At 39.5% G+C, this 25,426-nt stretch overlaps 1 protein-coding gene across 3 annotated transcripts in view; it reads right to left on the bottom strand.

Annotated features, from left to right (window-relative positions):
* Positions 1 to 995: 995 nt before the first annotated feature.
* pde3a (phosphodiesterase 3A, cGMP-inhibited) overlaps positions 996 to 25,426 on the bottom strand; it is a 50,899-nt gene continuing 26,468 nt past the window's right edge. For 2 of the 3 annotated variants that reach the window (XM_079455381.1, XM_079455382.1), the window contains 14 exons: positions 18,306 to 18,569; positions 13,712 to 13,869; positions 12,574 to 12,692; positions 12,265 to 12,496; positions 10,754 to 10,827; positions 10,368 to 10,549; positions 10,071 to 10,208; positions 9,082 to 9,193; positions 8,787 to 8,900; positions 8,491 to 8,690; positions 7,943 to 8,146; positions 7,314 to 7,475; positions 5,106 to 5,364; positions 996 to 5,017 (listed from right to left, as the gene is read on the bottom strand). In XM_079455381.1, the coding sequence (XP_079311507.1) occupies positions 4,599 to 5,017; positions 5,106 to 5,364; positions 7,314 to 7,475; positions 7,943 to 8,146; positions 8,491 to 8,690; positions 8,787 to 8,900; positions 9,082 to 9,193; positions 10,071 to 10,208; positions 10,368 to 10,549; positions 10,754 to 10,827; positions 12,265 to 12,496; positions 12,574 to 12,692; positions 13,712 to 13,869; positions 18,306 to 18,569 (2,637 nt within the window). In that variant the 3' untranslated portion in view covers positions 996 to 4,598. The remainder of the gene's footprint in view (positions 5,018 to 5,105; positions 5,365 to 7,313; positions 7,476 to 7,942; positions 8,147 to 8,490; positions 8,691 to 8,786; positions 8,901 to 9,081; positions 9,194 to 10,070; positions 10,209 to 10,367; positions 10,550 to 10,753; positions 10,828 to 12,264; positions 12,497 to 12,573; positions 12,693 to 13,711; positions 13,870 to 18,305; positions 18,570 to 25,426) is intronic. The other variant, XM_079455383.1, reaches the window with a different exon arrangement.

Genomic DNA, 25,426 nt, shown 5'->3' with positions numbered 1-25,426 from the left:
AAGTCTAAGGTGGATTAAACACGTGTTTCTATTAGTCAAAGTGCTCAAGATGTTCTCCACCGTTCAGAGGACGTGAGTGATGTTCAGTCCAGTTCTCAATCCAATTAACCTTTCAAAAATATCAGTTCAGATGAGAGCAGTTTAAAACTGGATCAGGGGAAGTTTAAAGAATCACACACAAGCCGAAGCATGTGAGAAGTAAGGCAGATTTCATGAACGTCTGAATCGATAGCTCGTAGCATGTCCTGAACTAAATCCGCACGTTTACATTTCAATTTGGTGAACTCTTCAGATTATATGCATATGAAACTGTGGATTAATTTACCTTTTTCATCATCGCAGTCACCTCATGTCGTAGTGCGAGGAAAGTGTACATAGCAAAAATGGCTGCACAGGTCATGACCTTTGACCCCGCAGGAGTTTTGGGGCGTGTTGCATTTAAAGGTCACACAAGTTCTTTCTTTTAAGATCTGCAAGTGTGAATTACACATATAAGCTTCAGGAACGGCATGTGAACGCCAGGAACACTGTTAACACAGAACATTGCGGCAGTCAGCATAAAAAACCTACAGTTTAAGACAAATCTGCTAATAATGAGTTTTGTCCCTAAAGCTCTGTTCATAATACAATTATATAAGCGTCCTTTCTTTATGTTCTTTAAAAACACAAACAATGTGCTAAATGGCCATAAAAACAATGTTTTATAGCACTAGTTCAACATCATTTTGGCAGACAAGGTTATGTATACAAACACTTGGTAAATTTTATACAACTTTTGTTTCTATTTCAATGCACAATGCATGTTTAATTTAAGAGGAATGTGACCCGTCATAAAGAAAGTGTGGGGCTTACCAGAGCTTTGTTAATGCTACAAATGAAAACTATTTGACCCCGAAAGACCTCATTTGAGTTGGATGACTTTCAGATTTAGTCTTGATTTAAAATCAAAGAATCACAAACATTCAGGAAAGAAAGAAATGAGGAACACAGACGCATTCAATACCACAGTACTTCACGCATATTATTAAACTGTATTCACATTACAACATCCACAATGTTCATTTTGTGACAGATTCTAATAATCTCAATATATATTTTCTGTATGTTACATTATACCAAGAGGCACTTCCAGTAAGCCTGGCAATAGAGGAGCTACAGTATAGTGTCTAAATTACAAAACAGTAAAAATAAATAATGTTTATCTAAAAGACTTCCGTTGTCGCTTTCATCCTCTTCGTCCCTTTTTTTGGCGTTGTTTTTGTATCATTTCATCTTTATCCTGTACACGTTTTGTACAAAATGGAACAACAATCAGCATTAAAACGAATATTTACGAATACTGGTGATTGACACAGTTCCCCGTACTATAGGTATTGCTACATGTGTTAAGTGCAAGATACAAGTGAGAAGAAAAATAATTATTTTGTCGGTGAAGTGCCAACTATATAAAAAAGTCTTGTATCTCTTTATCAGAGAGGAATAAAGCTTGTTTGGTTCCCAAGGTGAATGAAACGAGTGCCCGGCTGTCAAACCCGTACGGATGAAGGCAACAGAACAGGAAATAATAACAAAAATCTTCTCAGATGAGGTTTGACCTTACGTGCTTATGTCCCCTTGAAATTGATGTGCGAGTCAAACAAGCCATTGTGAAAGTAAATGGAAAAGATCACGGATGAATGAATCGGGCACATCAGACAGAATGTCACGGGTTATCATGTACGCCGTAGTGGATTTGTGGCATACCTGTGATTTTTCAGATCAACTGTACATACTGTATTTTACTGTTTAAAGGTATGTGATGTGTGAGGAACGATTTAGTGATAAATACACACAATTATGAATATGGGAGCCGTACAGGATCGTAAAATGTTCAGAGTCCAAGACAGACCAATGAGAGTCACAGTGGAGGATGGAGAAACGGCTGCCATGCCAACACACACACATAATCACATACACGCCCTATAATCACGTTAAATCAGAAACAATAGCCCTGAACCCTAATCAGCCTATTAAACAAAGAGTCAAGAGCTAATGCCACAGTTCATGATGAAAGATGGAAAAATCATTTCTCAGGTAGAGGAAGTAAATCAAGAATAACATAAATTATCCACAATAAGATCCATTTTGATTTCATGTTGACTTTCTATTCATTTATCTATTTGGGTTAATGACGTATAAGGATTTTTTAAATACATATAAATTATAATATCTATTGCAGTTATTCAAACATTCAAAATGTGATGTTCACATAAATGCAGATTAAAATGTTTGAATCGAGTTTATTGTTTTTTAATCGATGAATTGGCAATGGCCTTAAAAAATGTAATGCAGTGTGACGGTGATTTATCTTAAAATTATATTTCCTTGCCATGCTTGACATTTTTTTAACAAATCTTTAGTATTTAAAGTGTTTTGAAACAAAATATTTGTTTTGGTAAGTAAGCTTCTTTTGTCTTATAATTATGTCTTTCTTAAATCAGCAAAATTAACAAAACAATTTTTCCTGAAAATCACTATACAACTGATGAAAATGTTTTGAAAATACCATTCACTTAAGCATACTGTCTCAGAGAATCAAATTATAGATATGTTGTCTTTTTAATTGAATACAATTATTGATATTATTGGTCGCACAACATGATAAGTGGTCTTTATCCGTCATTGACCCATTTATGTGTTTAATTTCCATTTAAAATGATTTTATTCATTATTCCTGATCAAGCCTGTCAGGCTATAAAATCCTTTGTTAATATTAATTCGGACTTATTTGATTTAATAACATTTCTTACAATGTTGAAATATGGTAGGTTGAGTAGAAAATGACACAAAACACATTCACACTTGACTCTTGTGTTCTCTTTCCTCCACTGAGATCAGCTAAAAACCGGCTTCTACAAAGCAGCAGGTTAACACACTTTGGGGAAAGTTCAAGAATGATTTTGAAGTCATATTTGGCACGCACACTTACACCGTGCGATATCACACGGCTCCAAAACCAAGGAAGTGCATCAGAAACGCTGTACAGGGTCAGTATTGCTTAAATAATTTGCTGAACAACATTGCACCACTTTGCCTGATAATATTAAGGCTGCACCGAGAGGGGACGTTTCAAAGATAAACGTGAAGCACATGACGCCGCCTCCTACCTAGACATTTTTAATTGGCTCTCCTTCAAAGTGATGGTACAAAGACCGAGCGCATCGGACTCGGTCTGATTAGAGGTCGGACACGAGGTGATTAAGCCTGCAGAAGCGTTTCATCTCGCCAGCCACTGCCTAAACTACCGTCAACGGCAATCTGCCTCTTTCAGCACATCAAAGACGAGCGCGGACAGCCGTGTCGACTGGCAGCCGTATCTCATGCGCGGCACATGGTCTTTGCGTGCGTTCATGAGAGAGAGATGGGGATGAGGAGCTGACCGCGGTCTTGTTCGAAATGCGACTGAAGGCGATTCAGATGCTGGAGGTTCTCCGGTCGCCCCCTTACGCCGGACCAAAAGCTCCAGCCTGCGCCTTTGATCATCGAAATTTGCTAAGATGCTTAAATGTAAATGTAGGAATAGAAGCTTAGAGAGAGAGAGATGCAAGAGATGTCTGAAAAATGTGACATAATGATGGATGATATGTCAAGAGGGATGAAATAATGCAGTATTGCATGCCTCATCATTCAAATAAAAACTTCTCAGGCAATACACTCGAATAAGTAACGCTGCTCTCTGTGTGTATATATATCAAATCTCGATTCGCAAAACAACAATTGGGCTACTTTGCTAAAAAAAGGCCATTACTGTTTTGAAGAAATCACAACTTACAAAAGAACCAAAGATTCCCTTTAAGTCACGAACCAAGATTGCAAAGATTATAAAGTTGCAAGAAAGTCTGTAAAAACCAATGACGGAGTTATCAGAAAACAGTCTGATCCTGAGAAACAGAAAATCTCAGTCCGATGACTCGTGGAATGCCACATGTTCATGTGAGGGGAGAAACCGCCTTCAGAAACAGAATGATGACATGGACGCAAGCCTTTGGAATATGGACGGAGTGGAATGTGACCTTGGAGAGTCTCTCGAAAAGAAAACAATGGCAGGACACAGACACAGGAATGTAGTGTTACACGTGTGGTTTGTCTTCATTATGTCGTGTTTTCACGAATGTATGATGTTTCTGAATGTTCCTTCACGTTCGCCGAGAATGAATACGTGAGGCGAAATGCCCTCTAGGAGACTCATGGTGGATTTATTTCTTGTTCTCTCGGAAATGCTTGCTGGGGAGAACTCGTTTGGGATTGGCAGTTCTCTATTAAGGTGCAGAAGGGGAGGAATGGCCGGAAACCAAAACTGACCGATGTTTAATGTCTAGAAAACACCAGAATGTCCTGGCAAACCCTTATTTCGTTGGTGTCTATCCTCCCATAAATCATTGTTATTAAAACCCTCCATCTGTAGACCCCGATCCCCCCACCCTGTTTCCTTTAGGCACATGTTCCCCAAGCATCTACAGTGTTGTGTCTAAGTGATGTGCTGGCAACCATTTCCAAGGAGTTTCGCTTGCCAATAAAAAGCTTTCAGACAATGTTCCTGTCTAAAAATGGCAAGTGATTCATTGTGGATCCTTGTCTGTATTTTCTTCTTCCTTTCCCTCCTGTTTTGCCACCAGCTCATCATCTACTTGTACGGTTGCTGAGTCTGACTTCAGAGAATCCTCCAGTTCCTGTACATCTGCTTTCTCTGCCTGTTCTTCGTTTGTCTCTTCAGGTGGAGGACACTCCTCCTCTCCTGGCTCCGCATCCTCCATAGTGTCCACCTCCTGGTCCTTTATTGGCTCCTCTTTGCTCCCCGGCTCCTCCTCTTCTTCGTCAATCGGCTCGGGGGTGTTGCTGAGGCCCGTGGACTCCTCCTCTTCTGATGTTTGGCATTGAGACTCTTCAGCAATGACTTTCTTCCACATCTCGTGGTTCTCCAGCAGGTGATGGGGGATCTGGCAGAAAACTTTCCTGCGTTTCTTGGGTGCTGGTTTCTCTGCGATGAACACAGACATAGTTAACACAAAACAATCCCTCAATGCCACATCATTGTGTTCTACACGTAAGGACAAAACTAAACTCACGGGACAGTTCTGAACTGGTGGAAGTGTCTTCCTCCGGTGTGTCCTCATCGTCTTCGTCATCTGTCTCTTCGTCAGCATCCATGCCCTCTTTGGGCAAAGGGTCGACCCAGCAGCCGGGCATCAGGGCAGCAGAGTCGTAGGAGCTACACAGAGGTCCTACAATGTGTGTGATGAAGGACTCCTGTAGTTTGGCCAGCTGAGGGGCCGAGCGATCCATGAAGGGGCTGATGGGAAGGCCTAGGCTGGATTCTTCATCACCCTGAAAGCCAAGAATGAAAAAATACCATAAAAACACACACACACACACAAAAAGAAAATAAATGATATAAAACAAGAAAATGTAGGGAACTGTGTTTAAAAAGAAGGATAACAGATCTGACATTTATGAGCCACTGAAATAAGTGGTATTTTTCAAGTATTATTCAGCTGAAATTATTTAATAAAGTATAAAACAAGAAAATCCTATCATGATACTTTAAACCTTCTTGGCAGCCTTTCATGAAAAAATTATGAAAAATCTTCCTTCTTTACACACAGGTGCATACAGAGCATCGCAGGAAGTGACATCCCCACACTAAAGATGCTTATGAACCTGTGATCTTTCTCTCATAGTATCAGGCAAGCAGAACCAGCATGACATGATTTTTTATGTTCATGGACAAACAAACAAATAGAAACCAAAGGGACGTTTCAGGGTTTACTGATCAAACATAAAATATGAGTTCAGACTTTTTAAAGAAACTTTACTTTAGTATCTTTGCTAAGCATCTATTTTCTTCTCATCCTTACTATCTACCTCAATTCAAATAAATCAACAATCAACAATCATTTACTCGTCTCACTGAAGAGGAAACTATACGCTCAACTACAGCAGAGGAATCACACACTCGATTGAATTTTTCCAGTTCAGGAGAGAAACACACTTCACAGACATTCTAGCGCTATAAAACTAGGTCAACCTTCCTGCGGACGAGAGGGGAAAACGCATCCAGCCGCACGAGCTTCGCTCTCTCATCTCATCCAGATTACAGAATTCAAATCTTGGCCGGATGAGACAACAAGTGTAGCCGGCTAGTAAACGTATGCTTCACGGAAATAAACTGGAAATAAATAATGAGAACATGATAACGACAGGCAAGGTCTCACGTTGCCATGGCAACCGCATCAGCATGTCGTCAGAGGGCAGTAATGTCTGTGCGCTGTGCTCTGTCAGGTGCGCTGGAGAAATGAATCATTCAAGAATCCAAACAGGAAGGGAGAAAACAGGCTCCTTTGAAGCATGTAATTCCAGCTCCCTTTTGAAATGCTCTGAATATGGCCAGGGGTGGTCATATGACGCTCTGCAGCTCTGTGACGGGGTCCTGACACAACTGGGTCATCGTCACTCCGTATTCCTAGCAATAATAGACACGACGCTTTGTTGCTCATCGCTGGCATCCAAACAAGCTCTTCTCAACCCGCTGATAGACAATACGGATCCAGATACATCACACATGTACACATGGAACAGGTCACTGGGATTTGGCTGATGCGAAAGGCCGTATAATGAGATGCTTGCAGAATTGAACCTTTATGTTTTCTCAAAATGTATGCATAGTAATTTCCTTTCTACTACTTTCCCATTCTAGTGAATAACCCATCCACTCCAAAAAACTATAAAATAATCAAATTCAATTGAACATACAACCTCTATTCCATTTATGCACAATGAAACCAGCAATGTCTATAAATAAAAATAGCAATCTATTAAATGTTAACCAGGAGTTTTATTAGTCTGCTCGATAAATCGCCACAATACCGTGTTTTCTGTCTGTTGCTTTGTAACTGTATCATTTCCTGTGTGTCAATAAAAGTGCACTTCCAAAACTTGCACTACTTTATCCGAGTAACGCTTCGACTACGACCGCCCTGTTCTCACTACAGCTGTGAGCGTGTTACCTTAGGTGCTGCTTGGGGAGGATGTAGTTGGTTGCCAGGCAACAGCGTATCCTTGCATCCCTTTCCAGGCACTCAATGTGAACGATACAGAGTTGCTACGAGGTGACTTCTCTGTATTATCAAGTCTATAATAGACTCCACAAATCTCTTTATACTGATGCCGAGTGCTCCGTCCTTGCTACTTGTATGTCTTTGAGGGTGATGTTGCTTGAAAATGACAACACAACTCAAACAAACAGTAATCGAGATAACCCTCATCTCTGAACTGACCTGCTCGTAGAACTCATTGACAATGCCCTCTGTCCACTGCAGATGCAGTTCTTTGCATTTTAATGGACCGTTTACATCCGCTAGCTTAATGCACATCTGACACACCAGGAGTCGGTCGTTCTCATTAGTCCAGTCGATACCGGAGCAACCGTCATCTCCCACCTGACAAAAAACAAAAGCAATGAAACACGCACTCAACATTATCATGATGAAACTTCATGTTTTGATAATGACCAATTAGTAGCATTTCTCTTACGAACATTATTGGCTCACTACAAATTAGAATTACCCATGGGTTTGCAACAGTAACCATAGTTTAACCATGGTAGTATAACTGTTGATGTTCAAATGATGATCTGCAAAAAAAAACATGTTTACTACACTTTTAATTGAATAAAAAAATGAAACGGTAGTACCACTGGGCTGTTCATGAGAACACAAGACAATCCCGATACCCGAACAAATCATAGGTTAAAGTAACTCATCTTTTGTGAATGGTTTTTACTAAGGAGCACAATGGTCATAGCTCATGAAGTTCCCTCTTGTTGTGTTTGAACCTACAAACTTATATGGGTTCCTATTACGCTAGTTCCCCCTACTCAGATGAGGCTTACATCAGAAATTCTTACCTTGGCATTAAATTCAGCCAGAAAGTCAAAGTGCTTCTTCAGATCGGTGGCGAGGATGGCCTCGATGACCAGGAAGCGGAAGCGTTTGAAATCCATGTGGTCCAGGCTGACCAGAAAGTTGTACTCAGGTTGTGACATGAAGAGATTCCAGGCGGAGGCTGCGTGGTGGTTCTCCAGCACTGAGCGATCATTGTAAAGCACAGCCTTTGAACACACACAAAATTGTTTTTATGAACACGAGAGCATTGTGACACTTATCAAAAGAGTCAATTTTTCACTGGGAGAAAGCACTATTACATGAATGATATGTCACATTAACAATGAACTTACAGCATGCAAACTATATCCAGTAACTGATTTTTTCGAACTATTTTGTTTAATACATTTTCAACTATTAAAAGTTGGAATGTGGTCACCTTGCGTGCCGCACTTTACCTCGCTCGAGTGCCTCATCTTGATGTGATTAAATGGCATGCTTCAAACACGTTTTATTGAGTACCAAAGAACGCTTTTATAATTTAATAATAATACATTGTGATGTCTGGTACCTGTGGAGCACTGGTGGCCACCAGGAAGGCGTTTGTCCGTCCAGGGTGGTCGTAATCGTGCATGGCCGCTGCTACATATAGAGCCATGAGTTCAAGGGCAGGGATGAGTCCGGATAAACAGCCGTAGCCCTCCACCTCTAAAGGATACGTGTTGGACATCAGGTAATTTGTGCGTTCATGAGCCAGGCCGCTGTCACAGTCTGAAGACACACAACAGACATTTTTAAACATATTCTATATATTTGAAGTGTTTACTTTTGCATTTAAAAAAAACAAACATAGTAAGTAAATCTCACCAGAATCACAGAGTGACCCCTGAACGCGGGTCAGGGTGGGTAAACCAGGCACAGGCTGGGTGGTGAGGTACCACACAGCATGGAGGACGTCTGTTGCATGTATTCTGTTATGATCTACACAGAATGAAAAGATTTCATGATGTAAACATCCACTAGAGGGACATACAACACAATCAAAGTCAGTCTTCAGAAGGTGAACTTGAGATTTCATACGATATGTATATTACTGTTTATCTTTTGCAATGTGAAGTAAATGAAGTTATATTTGTCTTTGTGCTTGTTTCCTCAGACTCACATGGGATATCTCTGTAGCCGTTCTCCAGAGCGTGAAAATAGTTCAAAAACTCTCTCACTGGAATCTTGAATGTCTCGAACAGTCCTGTATCAACAAACAGCCGGTAGGACACCTGAAACAGAGGGAAAACTTGAAATTGTCATCTTCATCTCTAATATGTCTAAAAATTGCACAATAAATACACTATAAAGAGATTAATGTATTATGACATATATCTTTCCGATACCTAGGCTGTTTTTTAGGAAATGGAAAAAACACTATACTTTTTTAAATTATTAAGTACTGTGTTGTTAAAGTTGACAAGCACTTTTAAATACTATTTATTTGTAAGATATTTAGAAAAAAAACAAGTGACTACAAGTAATGATTTAAGGCTAAAAATGATGAAATCTGGAGATATGAGGTTTCAGAAGGACAGCAGCAATATGATCAATATAAGTCCTATAAAAGCTGTAAGTCATACGAGTCCAAAGGTTTGAGACCATAAGTGAAAGTGCTTCTGTTTTAAAAATATGATGTGTTCCTCTTATTACTTCAATGACAGTAGCATTCAAGGTGATTTTAATATACTGACATATATTTGATTTATTTTGACATTTAATGACCTGGAAATGGAGAGGGATAAATCATCAATATTTTACCTATCCATTATTGCTTTTCTCTTTTCAAAATTCTAATTCTTTTGTGGTTCGGGAACTTTGGCCTCCAATACACTCACAGTTATTCATATATTGGTGTATGTCTTACAAAGTGCTGATATTCTACGTTTCTACGATATATTCTACGATATTCTATGCTTTCTTTCCTTAAAAGAAACATTAGATTTGTATACTGTTATAGGCTATATTAGACCGATTTTACTGCACTTACTTCCGATGTTTTGCTTTGGATAAAAGTGTCTAGTGTCTAAGTGTAAATGAATGCAGGGACATCTTGTCAGTCCGTGTGTTGTCTATACTCATAAGCGTCACTAGATGTCAGTGTCTCACCTGGCTGAGAATGCAGCCACATCTGCCGTTGGTTTTCTCCACCAGACTGAAGATGGGGAAGTTCCAGTTGTTGATCTGGCTCATGAGAGGTTCGAGTCCCTCCATCACCAACGGCTGCCGGGCCATAATGGGTTTATCCTGTAGAGGAATTCACGAAATCTTATTTGAGATGCATTAATGCATTTGATTGTGCATTGACAAAAAAATATATATTCAATTGTGATCTTTTTGTGCCTTGTCAGACTTTTATAACAAATATTTCTGCCTAAACATGATCAAAACAAGACACATGTGTACCTCTGGTGGTATAAGGGTGGACAGTGCGAGTGCCTGAGGCTGGTACGTCCCGAAGGGGACCGGGGCTTTGCAGGGTTTCCTGTGACCCTCATCGTCCTCCTCATCCTGTGCAAAGTTGCTGGTGTCACTGTGGTTGGTCTCATATGTGATGTCACAGTCTGATGATACGATCACTGCTTCTTCTGAAAGGTATTTAAGAAGCGTTATTATGAAAGGTGAATGTACAGCTCTGAAGACTCTGTGTATAGTAAACAGCACCTGTCTCATATTAATTCATGAATTCAATCCAGCGGTAACATCACCGATCACAACGGCAAAATGTTTAATAACAGAAATGCATCTAAATGCTAATGGTGCTTGGAGAGAACAGGGGAGAGAAAGATCACCTGACTGTTGGTTTCTTTCTCCTGCATCTATTGATCCGTCGCCATGTCTCGGCTTACTGTACGGTCGTCCACAGCTGCACATAAAAAACACATTTCATATCCATCGCTGTCACTCAAGAGTTTGTCCTGTTTGCCTGCTTTTTTCTGCATGTACTCTAAAAATAAAAGTATTATTATTATCTGCCCATTCTTCGTGTCAATTTATGGCAACAGCTGATGCATGTGTAATTTATATATTTACAATGTAATAACATTTTTAAATTGATGCAAGCATGTGCGCTCTTGACTAAACATGTCGTTGCTGTTTAGTTAAGCTGGTTGAAATAGCAAATCAGACAGAACCCAATCAAACTGTCTATTTATGACCAGAAATCATCTCGTGCCAAAACAACGATGACCTTGTCAGAACATCAGTGACCGCGGAACACAAAGACAGCAGAATAAAGCGACGAGTGCAACAGAGACGCAAGCGTGCACGTAAAGCGGTTAATATTTAGACAAGATGCTGGTTATTCTTCACAGTTAATGAATCGGTGGTTGTTCAGTAACCACATGTAATGAGCTGAACCTGCAAGTCACTCTTATAGAACATCCAGAAACACTGTTCACATCAGATAACAGTCATGTAGTTTGAGCTTTTCGAGGAATCGTGCTCTGAACATCAAGTCACTTTCTGCTTTTCAAAAGACCATTAGTCATACAATTCAGTTTCACACCCTTGAAATCTCAAAAATATGCAAAATCTTTTTTAAGGGCAACTTTATGAAAGGTTTGGCTTTTTACAACACGTCTGCACGTATAACAACATTTTACACAGTAGTTTCACATTTAACAACTTACAAGTACATTTTATGTAACTCAAAATTATGAATTTCAAACAAACCACTTCAATTTGCCAATTAATTGCCATGCAAGTATGAAAATATGAATATGGATGTTTTACATCACAAAAATGATCTACTTGTATTCCTAAATCTTTAAAAAGGGATAATTTGATACTCTCAGTGCTGTTGGCGACACAAAAGTACGTTAAGCTCTGTACTCCACATCACAACGTAAAATAGTATTGATATAGAGCCATTTCAAATTTACAAGACCAAATGAAGCGTTACTGTAGTACAATTTATTGATAACACTTTACAATCTTGATGTATTTGTTAATATCATTAAATGTATTAAACTAACAATGAGCAATAAAAATTTTTTGCCTTACTATTCTTTATTAGGTCATTTTAGTTTGCTGTGCATTAACACATTTTCACCAGTTTTGCTTTTAAAATAGAAATGTTTTCAAATGATTGCTTTTAAAATAATAAATGTGTTATTAAATGGTAAAGTTATCATCCTAAGATTAATAAATGCATCAAAGTATTATTCCTTGTAAGCTCATGTCAGCTAATGCATTTTATATTGTTAACAAATACAGCCTTATAAAAAAAGCGTGACCCACTCATTCGGGCTATTTAGCACATTTCTTTGTGCTTTTGACTGTTGACGGATGTGATGCTGACCTGCTACAGAGCGGAGGCGGTCCCCAGTGTGTGCTACTGGAGCTGGGAGCGCTCTGACTGTGGGTTAAGCCCTTGTGGGAGCTCCGTGTCGCGAGGCTGTCGCCCTGCAGGAGCTCTGTGTCGGGCAGCTCCACCGACGGGCTCTTGGTGGTCGGGCTGTTCACCGGAGAGCCCTGGACTGGAGGAGAGTGGCAGGGTGAAGCCAGAGGCGAGATGTTGGAAGAAGGGAAACCTGTTAGAGAGAAGTATGACGATAAATGTGCCCAAGAGAATACGCACGCACACAAACGCATTCACACTGGGCTTTACCTCTTCTGTTCTTGCTATAGATGTGGTTAGTTGTGGAGGCAGTGTATGACGCAGACATAGACCTGTTCTTGGAGATGTTGAGCGTTACAGCGTTATTCCATGAATCACTGTTCACCAAACTGCAAAAAAGAGAAACGCAGAGTTTGTGTTTTATCATGTTTACTATGGATTTTTTTGTAAAACTCTATAGTGGAATTTAAAAGAAGATATTTAGAAAAATATCTCTGTGGTCCATATAATGGAAGTCATTGGGGGTCAGTGTTGTTTGGTTATCAGCGTTCTTCAAAATATATTCTAGATGTTCTTTTGCAGAAGAAGAATTTCATAGAAGTTTGCAACAACGTGAGGGTGAATAAATGGTGAACGAATTTGTGTTTTTTTGCCAACTCTCCCTTTAACCACAACATGGCACATCGTACCCCTCATTCCCAGGCGATACTGGCACTAAACTCCATGATTTAAAAAGTCCAAGTGCCTTGGAGAAAGGTTAAGACACAAGTTTTCCTGCCACCTATAAAGAACACAGCAGAAGAGTCTCCCGCTGTGGGAAAACTTTACAGAGACGTCCATTAAGCCCTGCCACTTTAAAAACCAGTCTGAACAAGGTAATGCAGACTACGCCTCCACGGCATGACCCCTCATTTTTCAGACGGGTTTTTATTTCAACAGGGCCCAAATCTAAACACTAGTGTCTCCAGGAAACCTCTTTAAAGTCTCTGATGGCTATCTAAATATACGTATTAATGTGCTGAACTTCAGCTGGCCTGGGCAAGTCGAGCTGAAATAAGTTATATAGAGGTGGAGAAATGCCCAAAGATGGACGTAATCATTTTTTTAATCAAACATTGCAATGAGTAGGTAAGACACATGGAGGGGCCCTAGAAAGTTCAAGCATTCAATGGAGACATGCGACAGCTGTGCTAGCAGATCGAACCCTTTAATGTAAAGACAATAAGAAAAGGAGAAAATGATACAAATGTTAAAAGATGCTTTATCTTAAGATGAGTCACAGCCTGTGGCTCCAGAATGTATTGAGGCCCATATATATATGTGAAAGTAACTTCATCAGGTTTGATTTAGATACAACAATTGTTTTGTTCCTGTTTTCTTGTTTTTGGAGATAGTGAGTATGTGTGACCTGCTGGAAGAGCCATCGTGAGGCGTTTTGATGCTGGCACTGCGGTCTCGCCTGACCGGCGCGGGTTCAAGGGTGGGCATGCCTGTGGCTGATGTGGTGGTGGTCCACGTGGAAGAAATCCTTCTCAAAAGCCCCGGAGGCAAACTCCGTCTTAAACGCTGTTATTTAAAGAGAACATACATCAGTTTTAGAGTAAAACAATCACATTGAACGTCACATTGCCAATAGTGATCCTATAATAATCCAAACACAGACGAATCAAAACTAGAGTGTAAAGCAAAGACGACACGCAGAGAACCGAATTAATATTTTTTTGGCATCGCAGATGTTACACAGAGTGTCTGTTTACATTAAAGCCGGACTTCAAATTATGAATGTGGTGAGAGTGTATAGAGAGGATGACGGACAACGCTGATCCACAGAAAACTGGGAACAGAACAGATGGATGGACCCTGGAGAAATGTCCCTGCTTCCATCACAGAGAACCAATCCAATGTCTTATTTAGCAGGGGTAAATGCAAAATGCAATTATTCAGTGTTGACAAGACATCATTTACCTGCAGCTCCAGAGTTATTAGAGTTTTTTACATGTTTTTTTTTGTTTGTATTAACACTATATTAATATTTATAATTAATTTTCATTCAATTTTTTGCAATTTTGATGTGCTTTTGTCATTTTATAATTTTCATTTATTTGTAATATTTCTTTAGGTTTCATTCCTTTTGTTTTTATTATTATTTTTTGTTTTATGTTATCATAATTTATGTTAAGTAGATTTATTTCCAGTTAATAATTTTTATACTTAAACTAAACAAAAAAAGATGTGATATCTCCATAAACCATCCAAATATTTTTATGTCAATATTTTATGTCATTTAATTAAATTAACAGAAATAGTTTATGTTTAAATAAACTACTATTCAAAAGTGATTAGTCACATGACAGTTATAGTTTTGTTGATTGGTTAAAAATATGTCTTTTATATATGCAACAATGCACAATCATAACAACACGACCACACGGTTTCCACAAAGCATTCTGTGTATTTTAAGTATACTTCTGGCCTTAAAAAGTTTTAAATCTGCTTTTCCGTAAAAGTCAGGCAGGGGAAGAAACTCTCCTGGCAGCGGCATGAATATTTCAGATGCTTTGCAAGGAACCAGAGGGCATATGTGCACGGCCCTCAACCCAATCTTTTACCGCCCCCAGTACTGCACTATCATTAGTACATGCCCCGGGTATTCTGGGATACAGTCACCCCACCATCCCATTACAGGAGACAGATGTGGTTAGTGCCGGGGTCGGAAGCCAAAGATCACTCCTATTTTTAGCTCCCAAAAAATTCTCATTCATCAATCTACAGCGGTAAACACATCTTCAATATAGGCGTGTGATATTAATTCGGTCAGAGCGGCTGTCAGCTGAAGTTGGGAGGAACACGTTTGAGTGGATAGAAAGGGAGCTCGTGTCTGGAAAGGTGCTCGGGACATGTGTCTGTTCTCTAGCTGTGGAGCTCCAGTGTCTCTCTCTTTCTCTCTCTCTCTCTTTCAGGTCCAATCAGGATTCTGTGCTGTCAGATAAAACTATTTTCTTTACCTGGTGTGACAGCATGAGTTTATGTTCAGCATCAAGAATATTTACAGCAACTATTCACTATTCTTAGTTAGCTTTCGTCTTGTTTTGAAGTGCATTCACTTGAGACATAAAAGTTCTTATACATCTTACTTTCAGTAAAATCTAGCAAAAATGTGTGACGTTTTGCTTAAACTAGAAAAAGCTGTTTGCCCATGGGCTAAGAAAATGTTTTGTTTTTCATAGATATCTTGGGCTTGATTATTTTTCTTACCCCATTGGCCAACATCTTGTTTTAAGCAAAAACATCACATCACAACACTTTGCTAGGTTTCTCTAAAGCAAATCTTGTATCACTTTGCCTTGAAATAAATATTTCTAGTTTTAATGATGTTTAGATAATTGTATTGATAACTAAGGAAAAAACTGAATAATATGTGCAGTGTACCAGCACTTTGTGTTTTTACTATATAAACCTCCCAATAAATAACATATCATTTTCATTACAAAAACAATTTCATTATGTTTGGTTTTGGGATGAAATATGACCAGTACATGATCTTGTGAAATATACTTATCAACAGTGAGTTTTCATAGCTTGATCAGTGTTTATATTCATGTGCCTTCAGAGCAGCGAGAGAGAAAGACTATAGACTTAGTATTACGTCTTAAAGCCTTCCATTAAACTGGCATGCTACTCTTCAAGTGCTGTATGGATAACAGTATGCAAGAGCCAACCAAATAAACATTCAAATCAGGCCGCGCGAGTCAAATTTTCCAGCCACAATTTAAGTAGGAATTTTTGTCCAAACCGGCCTCCTTCAGGGAACTCGACTTACACCCCCAACTACAGGTCACAGTATGAGATGAGAGCTCTCAACTGTTAATCATTTAGTTGTTAACAGCAAAACACCAGTGATTATGGTTATAAAAACTGAAGATATGTGAAATTACACAAATTATAACTCCAAGAATCTTTTCTAGATCCAAAACCTCTCCAATCTCGAAGCTACAAATGAGTACAAGGACATTACTTCCAAAAACACAAACCCCCAAAAACGATGTCGCAATGACTGCACGAAGCATTAAATATTGTTTAAATGATGTAGTTAGGGATTAGTAATAAAAAAAACGATATTTTCAATATCTTCTGACTCGCACAGTATCGCCCAGCCCTGATACAAACTGTTATGTAAAACAAAAGCACTGGGGAATATTCTAGACCCTGAGAGTGCAATGAACCGTCAGTTCAGCAACATCCCCTTTCTATTAGTTCTCGAATAGATTAGCATTTTAAACTTCTGGGAAAAAAGGTATGCACTCAAATCTTCCTTCAAAAGTCAGAAAATACAGGCAGAATCAACCTTTAAATCTTAATGGTACTTTCCAAGTGGTCTGCTCATGCATGCGTTAACATTTCTTACATATAATAACGTTTTTTGTTTACCTGCTCGAGAGAAATCTAATCACCTGTGCCGCAGGAATGTAACACTTTAGACGGTGTTGCAAAAGTGTTTTTCTTTCTTTCAGCTTAAATATACAGGAAAAGTGATTTGGGATTTAAGTGAAAAAGCCCCGTTTCCTGCCAAATTGGACACCCAGACACGCCACAACGCCTTCCTCTGAAGTGAAGCCGTGAGCTGCCTCTAGCTGTGACCTTCCCCGAATCATGTCACCATCACTGGAAGCGAAATGGTTTCTTACGTTTCATGCCGATATTTTGGCTGTTGACACAGCTGCGGCACTGACAGATAAAACGTCTCTTAAAGAACCAGACTGGCTCTGTTTTTCTTTAAACCCACTGCCAACATATCACATTATATATGCTGTGGAAAAAAGCGCAGGCCGGAGCAGACGTCCAGATGAGTATCTGAGCTCGATATTAAAGCGCAGCGCTGTTTGACCTACATGCGAGCCGTTTGTAATGAATGGATTTTAATAAACATCTCTAATGCAAGTGCAGTAAGTGCAGCAGCATGGGAAAATAATTGTGCTGATACGAATAGTGTTGGTACGGATAGTGACTTTTGCCTCACCCAGCCCTTTAAGTGTCGGCATGCATATTTAACTGCAGCGGTGGTTAAACATTAAAAGACTTCTGTGAGAATGTGCGTCATTGTCCGCTACATTAGAGAGCTGCCATGCTGGCATGAACGAAAGGAACGTGTGTGCAATAAAAGATGGAGAACACTGGATGTGGCTGTAACCATTAAACCCTCAAAGTTTTTACTGGTTCCACTGAGACAACATGAGCCAACAATGCCACCATGTTAAAGCGGCAACCCTTACGTTCACCTCTCTATTTGCATCTCTGTTAAAAACACAAGATTGCAGTTTTTGTTATTTTGCAAATTTGACCCCATAGTTGAGGAAAACTGTCCATTTACACGAATGCAAACCTTACGCATTTCAGTGCTGCAAATGGACATTATTCTAATTCGTAATTCTAATTTATCTGTCAATTTAAATTTTATTCTGCAGTAACAACTTTATAATATTCATAAAACATATTAATAAAAAGTATGTTCTATGATGTAAATACAATGTTTAATTGTTAAACTATCCATAAGGAACTACTAGCAAGATTCACCAATCAAAGAGATGGCTGTTACCATGGCAACAGAAACTGTGGCAGGAGGGTTCAGTAGATGGGCTGCTCCCCTACTGAATATTGACTAATGAGATGTTTTACATTGTATAATTGTTTATAATTATACAAATGTTAATGACATCAATAGAAGTGCTTCGCAGGATGAGTTGTATACTTCTCTCCTAAAGAAATGTAATGACACAGATTTGTACCTTTGTCTGATTTAATTCTAATGCTCATGTGCTTCAGATAAATGATTGTAATGTGGTGCTTATTCTCAGAACTGGTGGGTTTGGTTTAAAACTTCCCTATTAAGAAAATGAAAAATTGCCACTAAAAAGTAGGCGGTCCTGATTGGTCAGTTTTAAGGCGGGACGTAAAGGCTCAACTAACCTTCCTGCATCCCGGTACCTAAAAGTGTGTGGCCTTACCTTCGGGATGGCCAGCCTCTCTCCCTTCTCTACCGCCTCCTCGGAGTCGGAGCAGGTGTGACCGTCGCTGAAGGCTAGCAGGGGGCTGAGACGCGGCCGGTGGTGCAGTGGTTGGAAGGTGAGCTGGGTGCTGAGCAGGTTGCTTACCGCCCGCAGGGTGCTGCACGTGTTGGGCGGGAGGGAGGGGTCGGCCAGAAGATCTGAGATCATGCCGTGGGCCTCGCCCATCACAGCTATGTCCACCGTCACACTGGTGCCCGAAGACTGGAAGAAAGAGAGACAGAGAGACAGAAAGTTGGCGTAAGGGGAGAGAGTTCAAAAGACAGGTAGAGCGCACGCGCGCGAGGGAGAGGGGAGACAAAAAAGCAACGTTAGCTCATCTGCACCTCAGCGGTGACGCGATGCAGGGCTGACGTCATTACACGCTGACGCAGAGAGTGACGCTGAGCTGCTATACACCAGGGAACGAGACACAGAGAGAGAGAGAGATTGTGAGAGAAGGAGGTCACGAGAAGTAAAGGAGAAAACAGGAGAAAGACAGAAAGAGGACATGAGACTGTTCCGTCTCACATTCTTTCAATCTTTGACAGTGCTCCTCACACACACACACACACACACACAGTCCCTAGCCTTCAGGAACAGCACGACGGAATACGGTATTCAGATGAACACAATGAGAAAGATAGACAGAAAGAGAGAGAGAGACATCAAAAGCGAAATGATGTATACAGAGAATAACAAATGGAGAAAGGAGAAAACTGACCTGCATTAAACCTGATTGTTTGTATTGGGGCACATTTAGTCATTAAAAGAGAGAGTGAGAGAGAGAGAGAGAGAGAGAGAATGAAAGAAAGAAAGAGATCTTTAAACTCAGATAATTTTCAGGACAGGCAACATCTGTTGGGGCGTATGTTCAGATGCTGGCACACAATACAAGCCTCGCTTCAAAGATCAAATTAAACTATACTGAAAAAAATAAAGATTTTCATGCACTTTTGCAATAAAAGATTATTTAAAGATGTATGCAACCCCGGTTTTTGACTTTGCCCCACCTCCTCTCATTTTTAACAACCCGTAAATCAATTTTCATCTACATTAGTTCCTTTTACTTAAAACCAACAGCCACATAAAACTACTTTAATATTAAAACCCAGCTATAAGCAGACTTAGTAATTTCCAATTATTGTTCAGAACCAAAATAACTAACTAGTATTGTAGGAGGTTAACAGCTGGGTCAACCAAAAAGAGATGCGTTTGTCCTCAATTCAAAACTTATTAATCTGATCCATGTGTTACTGACAGCACCCCGCACGTGATGCTGATGGATGAGTGGTTACTACGGCAACATGTCGGCATCAACGGCTTGAGTCTGTACTGCACTTTCTGTGCTTGTGTACAAAACCCATACGTGTGTCTCGTCTTACTGTAAGTAAGTGTTCTCCGACCTGTACATAGACACATCACACTGAAAACTAACCTCGAATGCAAAATCTCTCACGGCAATGATCTGAAAGAAATATTGAATGGTAGCTGCCTGGAAAAATTTGATGTGAGACCTTGATGATTAATAAAAATTCAAACTTGGGAACACACACAAAAAGGAAAAAACTGCAGGTGTCAAGTCAAAAAATAATTATAAATACGATTCATGAGTTTTCTGGTGTTTTGATCTTTCAATCAGGTTTGAATTATTAAACTTAGGTGGTTATTTAGGGCCTGTAGCTAAAATTGATATTTTGATGAAATTCTGGTTCTTTGCTTTTTGTGAATCTATCACAATAGTAGTTTTTTTGTTTGTAATATTTTAGTTTTAGTAGTTTAATGTGATGCTTTCAGGCATCCTGAATAAACTAATATTTTCTTTAGAAAACTTTAGTGTCAGATTATTTATCTTATAGTTTAAATATGTTGACTTACTCACGACTTGATGTTTTCTTCTCATTCCAAAATAAACAAACGATTGTGTGTCTTAAACACTACATCTCAGTGAGTTTTGGTGTAACTGCTCAGACTGCGCAGGCCTGCAGTGAACTGCGTTAATTAGCCATTATGCTCACGGCAAAGTGAAACATGCCTGGAAGGACAAACTCAAACCGAGAACGCTGAGATTCGAGTTTGACTGAAAAGCATTCAGGGACTCTGCTGACATCCGTCAGCTTGCCATGAATCATTCAGACCGTGTTCACAGCACATGTGGGAGACGCATGAACAACTTTACGCCACATATGCTGGAGTTAAACGTTCCATTGGGATAAAAACTGTGTTGGGAGAATGTGGACAAGATCTCGAACTGAGAGCAGCTTGTAAACAGCAACTCTCCTCCAATGTGCATCATCTTTGGGAAAACACTTGGATTTAGTTTTAACAGTCAGAAATAAACGTCAATCAGTTGTGAAGAGTTAAAGCAGGTCAAAAATTATAGCTGTGACGTGGTGAATTATTAACGGCTGCTGCATGTCAAAGGTAAGTGCGACGACCTCATGGACTGTAATATAGCCTCTCCCCCTCCTGCAATGGTGGGTCGCGACCTCACGACCCGCACCGGGGGGCAAGCAAGTGACCTTCCATGAAAAAAGAGAAACAGCATTCCTGGGTTGGATTTATTTGTTGTATGTGTGGGTGAATCTCACGAAAACATGTGCAGGTCACATTTTACTCCAAAATAAAAAACTAAAACCTTTTTGGTAATTATTCTCAGTTGTGATTCTTATTAGATTTTTATAAGAAATGACAAACAAACTTAATAAAATAAGTTTTCTTTTAAATAATAAATATAAATGGTATATTTGAAATTCCGTGTTACTATAATTCTGTTACAAAAAAGAATGTGCTAATGCCAAAGATCGTGTTGTATTGCTAATAATTATTCATGCCCTGGACATGTTATTGACGATTCCCCTAAATGGGGTTGTACGTCAAAGACATAAACTTCTCCTGACGACAGAAGCATGACAATATGCTACCCTGGACTTCCACGAGAGTCACACGTGGACTGCCAGGAATCGTAACAGCATGATTAAATATAGAACAAACGGAAAGCGAGGTTAAGTGTACGGAGACATCACTCCTTGCGTGGGAGTCTTTCCGCTCCTTCCTTTCATAACATTCTCTCTCTCCCATCTACAACCTTGATATCACAACAGCATCCGCTACACCAACCATCAGAAGCCGTGAGTCAGAGACGAGTCTGTCAAACAAGTCTCATGCAAAATGATGTGCTGTCCAAACAACCAGTCGGAAAAATGAACGTAAACACGTGCACGTTTTATCACTGACTAAAAGAGGAAGGTGTTTTTCAGGTCGAGACACATGCCAGCTCTTCTGAGGGAACCCAGAGCGCCCAGCTTGAAAAAAAAACGCATTATCCTGCTCTCCAGCCCAACCTTTATGACATCCTGTGATAGCGAAATTTGCCCATTACCTGCCTGAAATGGACTCTCTCAACAGCTAATGTCCTTGGATTAGTGTCATTGTGTCTGCGTACGTGTGTGCGCGCATATTAGCTTTAGGTGATACTGACAACACATCCAGGGAACAAACCCGAGGTTGCTGGTGGAAACTGTATTGATCTGTCCACACTGATCAGGTCGGCAGGTCACACGTACACACATACGAGAGAAAAGCCTTCTAATAGCACCTTATTGACCGCCGTAAACCAGGGCTTGTATACAAGACGAGAACGCACACAAATACATATGCTGACTCATGTTATTTGATGTGAATATGCACTCGTAATGGGATGTGAATGTGCTTTATCAATACAGACCCGTTGTAGCTCAAATGCCATACAGGCAGCATTTATATACAGTATATATGTATGTCCCCTTCAAAAGACATTTACAAAAGGGATTTTATGTCCATAGAAAGCACATCAAGTAAAATGTCTACTTTACGGTTTCAACTGAGTTCCTGGAGAGTAAAATTTGGTTGAAATAATGTCACATCATCATTAAGTGTAGAACAATATTTATGAACAAATTCAAACAACATACTTATTCTGACTTGTGCGTATTAAAATATATAAAAGAATAAGGGAGCATAATACATTGTATTGTGCTTTAAATTAGTAAAACAATTATTGGCAAAACCTGTGGCAAATTTTTTAAAAATGTGAAATTACAAGTAATTAACTTTTGGGGTGAAAGTAATTAGTCTTGAAATATGTCATAAATAGATTTTTGTTGTAAATATGTCTGAAGATTGTTACACTGAATGACACTTTAGTAGGCGTCTTCTGTAAATCAGGTGAAAATGTATGATATACATTTTTTGCTAAAATAAACCAACACAAAAATGCAATTAAATGAAACAGTTGTTTATGAACAACAATTTAAATCAGTATTACACTTATTTTTTATGCTTAAACGCTTTTCAGCTTTGACCCATATACCATAAAGTAATACAATAAAGTTTAGGGAAAAAAGTCCATGTTTACGACCAAGATATTTGGTGTTGTCACATTGTCAATTTGAACACAAAAAGCATATTTTTATATCAAAATGTCTTTCATGGTTACACATGTAATTATTTGAAAAAATACAATATTGATGTGTCCGACATGTTTGAATGAGATTCATCCAATTCAGGTTCATATCAGAACAACCTGAGGTCGCAGTGATGAATAAAAAAACTATTGCAGGATTTGATCCCATCAAATTTCAGTTGCCATCCAAAATTGAATAACTACATCAACAGTAAGTCTTTAATTGACATTACTGACGGTGCACTCCTGTCCAAAGTGTTGACACCAGTTTTTGCAAAACTAAGACATTTTCAGCAAAAGAATAAAGAAACACTACATATTTCAGATAAAATGTCACTTTAGCACCTAGAGATTGCGTCTTGTCAAGATGACAGTTTAACAGGCAATGTGTCACAATCATCATAAAAATTACGACATGACTTTAAAGTGCGAATAAACTGCCCGAGGTCCTTACAACACAGGAATGTTAATGGCTGTCTGTGCAAAGACTTTACACGGTTCTTACGCCATTGTGAAGTCAGTAATCCCTTTATCACATTCACTCACGATCAACAGTCAAGTGTTCTTAAACTGCAATAACCTCTGGACTGTAATGTAAATGTGCTAGCATCTTATGAACCGTTGAAAGAACAAAGTGTTTTTTATGTGGGGTTACTTGAGGATGTCGTGTGGTATACCGCAAATGCCAATTCAAAATGTTTATGTGGAAGACGTCTTCATTCTTGACCCAAACGGAAGTCTTTTTTATTTGAATCAAACTAAAATATTATAACTTGATCTCCTTCCACTTTTGAATTTGTCCTTATAATAAAGGCGATGTGGGGATGCACGTGGGGTGAGTTGGCTGGGAAAGCGATTGATCCGATAGTTCAGTAAGTGCACTACAGATCTAACACAACGTCCGAGCTTCTCCGTCATAACACAAATCTCCCTTTCCTCAAAGCACACAGAATGATTTAGAGGAAACACTGCATGAGTGTGAAAAACAGCCATTTGATGACTTTCAGATCCAGGAGCTATGTGATTTTTTCGTTTTGTAAACCTACCAAGAGCACAAATCATGTCCAACTACAAATGCGAATAAAAGAACATGCATTACCATGTTAAACATTTGGTAATATCTCAAAATGTGAAAAAGTTTTGTCAAAGACACGGAAGATTACAGATCTTGTGATACTTTACATCCTAAATGTAGCTTAAAGTTGATATATCTTAAAAGGTTATCCCAAGCATTAAAATATCAGCCTTTTTTCCCCTTTTTTGTTATACATATGTGACCAAACCGTTATATCTTCCACCTTGTGCCCGGCAGTACCACGCCTCTTCCTCATGATGCCAGCGCTGGGCAATATCTGCTTGGGTAAGTTTCTAGTTTTGGAGAATCAAAGAGCTCATCTCACACAAACTCTCCTGCATTCAGACAGCGAAACCACCCCATCTGACCAACCGGCCCGCTTTGGGCCGGCAGTCTGAGACATGGTCACATAGGTGCTACAACACAACACAGGAAGCATTTATGGTGAAAATAGCCTGTTGCTAAGTGACAGCGGGGCAAAGAGCGTTACCTCAGGGCCCACACGATAAATAGCTTTGGGCTATATTTGTCTCAACAAAAATGGCTTCCCCCTCCTTCACACTTTTTATGACAGAAGCCTTGATACTTTTTTCCAGTCGCTTGAATGCTGCGTGACCGGGCGAGATGCAACAAGTTTCAGGTGATGAGGGGATGTGGATGTTTCAGATGTGGAGGAAATCCCCATTTTGAACCTATAGCCAGATGTGCAGATCACTGACACAGGTGTGAATTTCTGCCACACCATTATCAGGTACAGGAACTCAGACATCACTGTTTTCCACCGATCAATAAAAGGAAAACATACACTTGCTGAACCTTAGTGGCTGTTGTTTGAAAGCTTTTGGCAACCTAGAAGTATTAATGAGTGTTTCATATGATTTAGGGATGACAGAAACCTCATCCCCTAATTGACAATTGATAAAACAACACTGTAATTACAAAAGTGAGCAAACACGGTTAGCTGTGGCGTAGCTAGACACACACACGCATACAGACAAACACACAACCATACACGCAAATCTGCACTTCTTGTGTGTTTGATTATGACTCGTAACCAGAAAGAGCAGCATTGATCCTTAGGGGAGGATATCCGTCTGATAACAGGGTTTAGACACAACACACAAACCTCCATCTCTACCTCCGATTACTCAGTTTCACCTGCCTGAACTTTGGTTTTATGCATTGTTGCGTTCTAAAAAAGGGGGTAACTTAAAATACAGTATGTACGGCACAATAGGATTGTGCTTTTTAATGCATTTCTTAAGCATGCACGCGTGAGTATGTTTTTGCATTGCATGCGTGAGTATGTTTTTGGCTACTGACACACACACTTCACACATGTATTGTTCATTCAAGGCCCGATGCATTTTGGGACACGCCCTTGCTGACCAAGCACACGCTCAACCTGTCTGGGATTGGCTCATGTACGCCCTAACATGCATTAAGGTTCAATGTATGTCTCCGTTAGCGATATGATAGCCTTAACTTTCTACGGTTTGATACAAATTCCCTGCTGTCCTTCATGCACAACCACTTCAATAAAGGTGGAATCGCGATCGGCTT

This window comes from Barbatula barbatula, assembly GCF_947034865.1.
Source record: "Barbatula barbatula genome assembly, chromosome: 4".
NCBI classification, from domain to species: domain Eukaryota; kingdom Metazoa; phylum Chordata; class Actinopteri; order Cypriniformes; family Nemacheilidae; genus Barbatula; species Barbatula barbatula.
The sequence above is the reverse complement of the archived record's forward strand: the minus strand, read 5'-3'. Positions and strand labels throughout refer to the sequence as shown.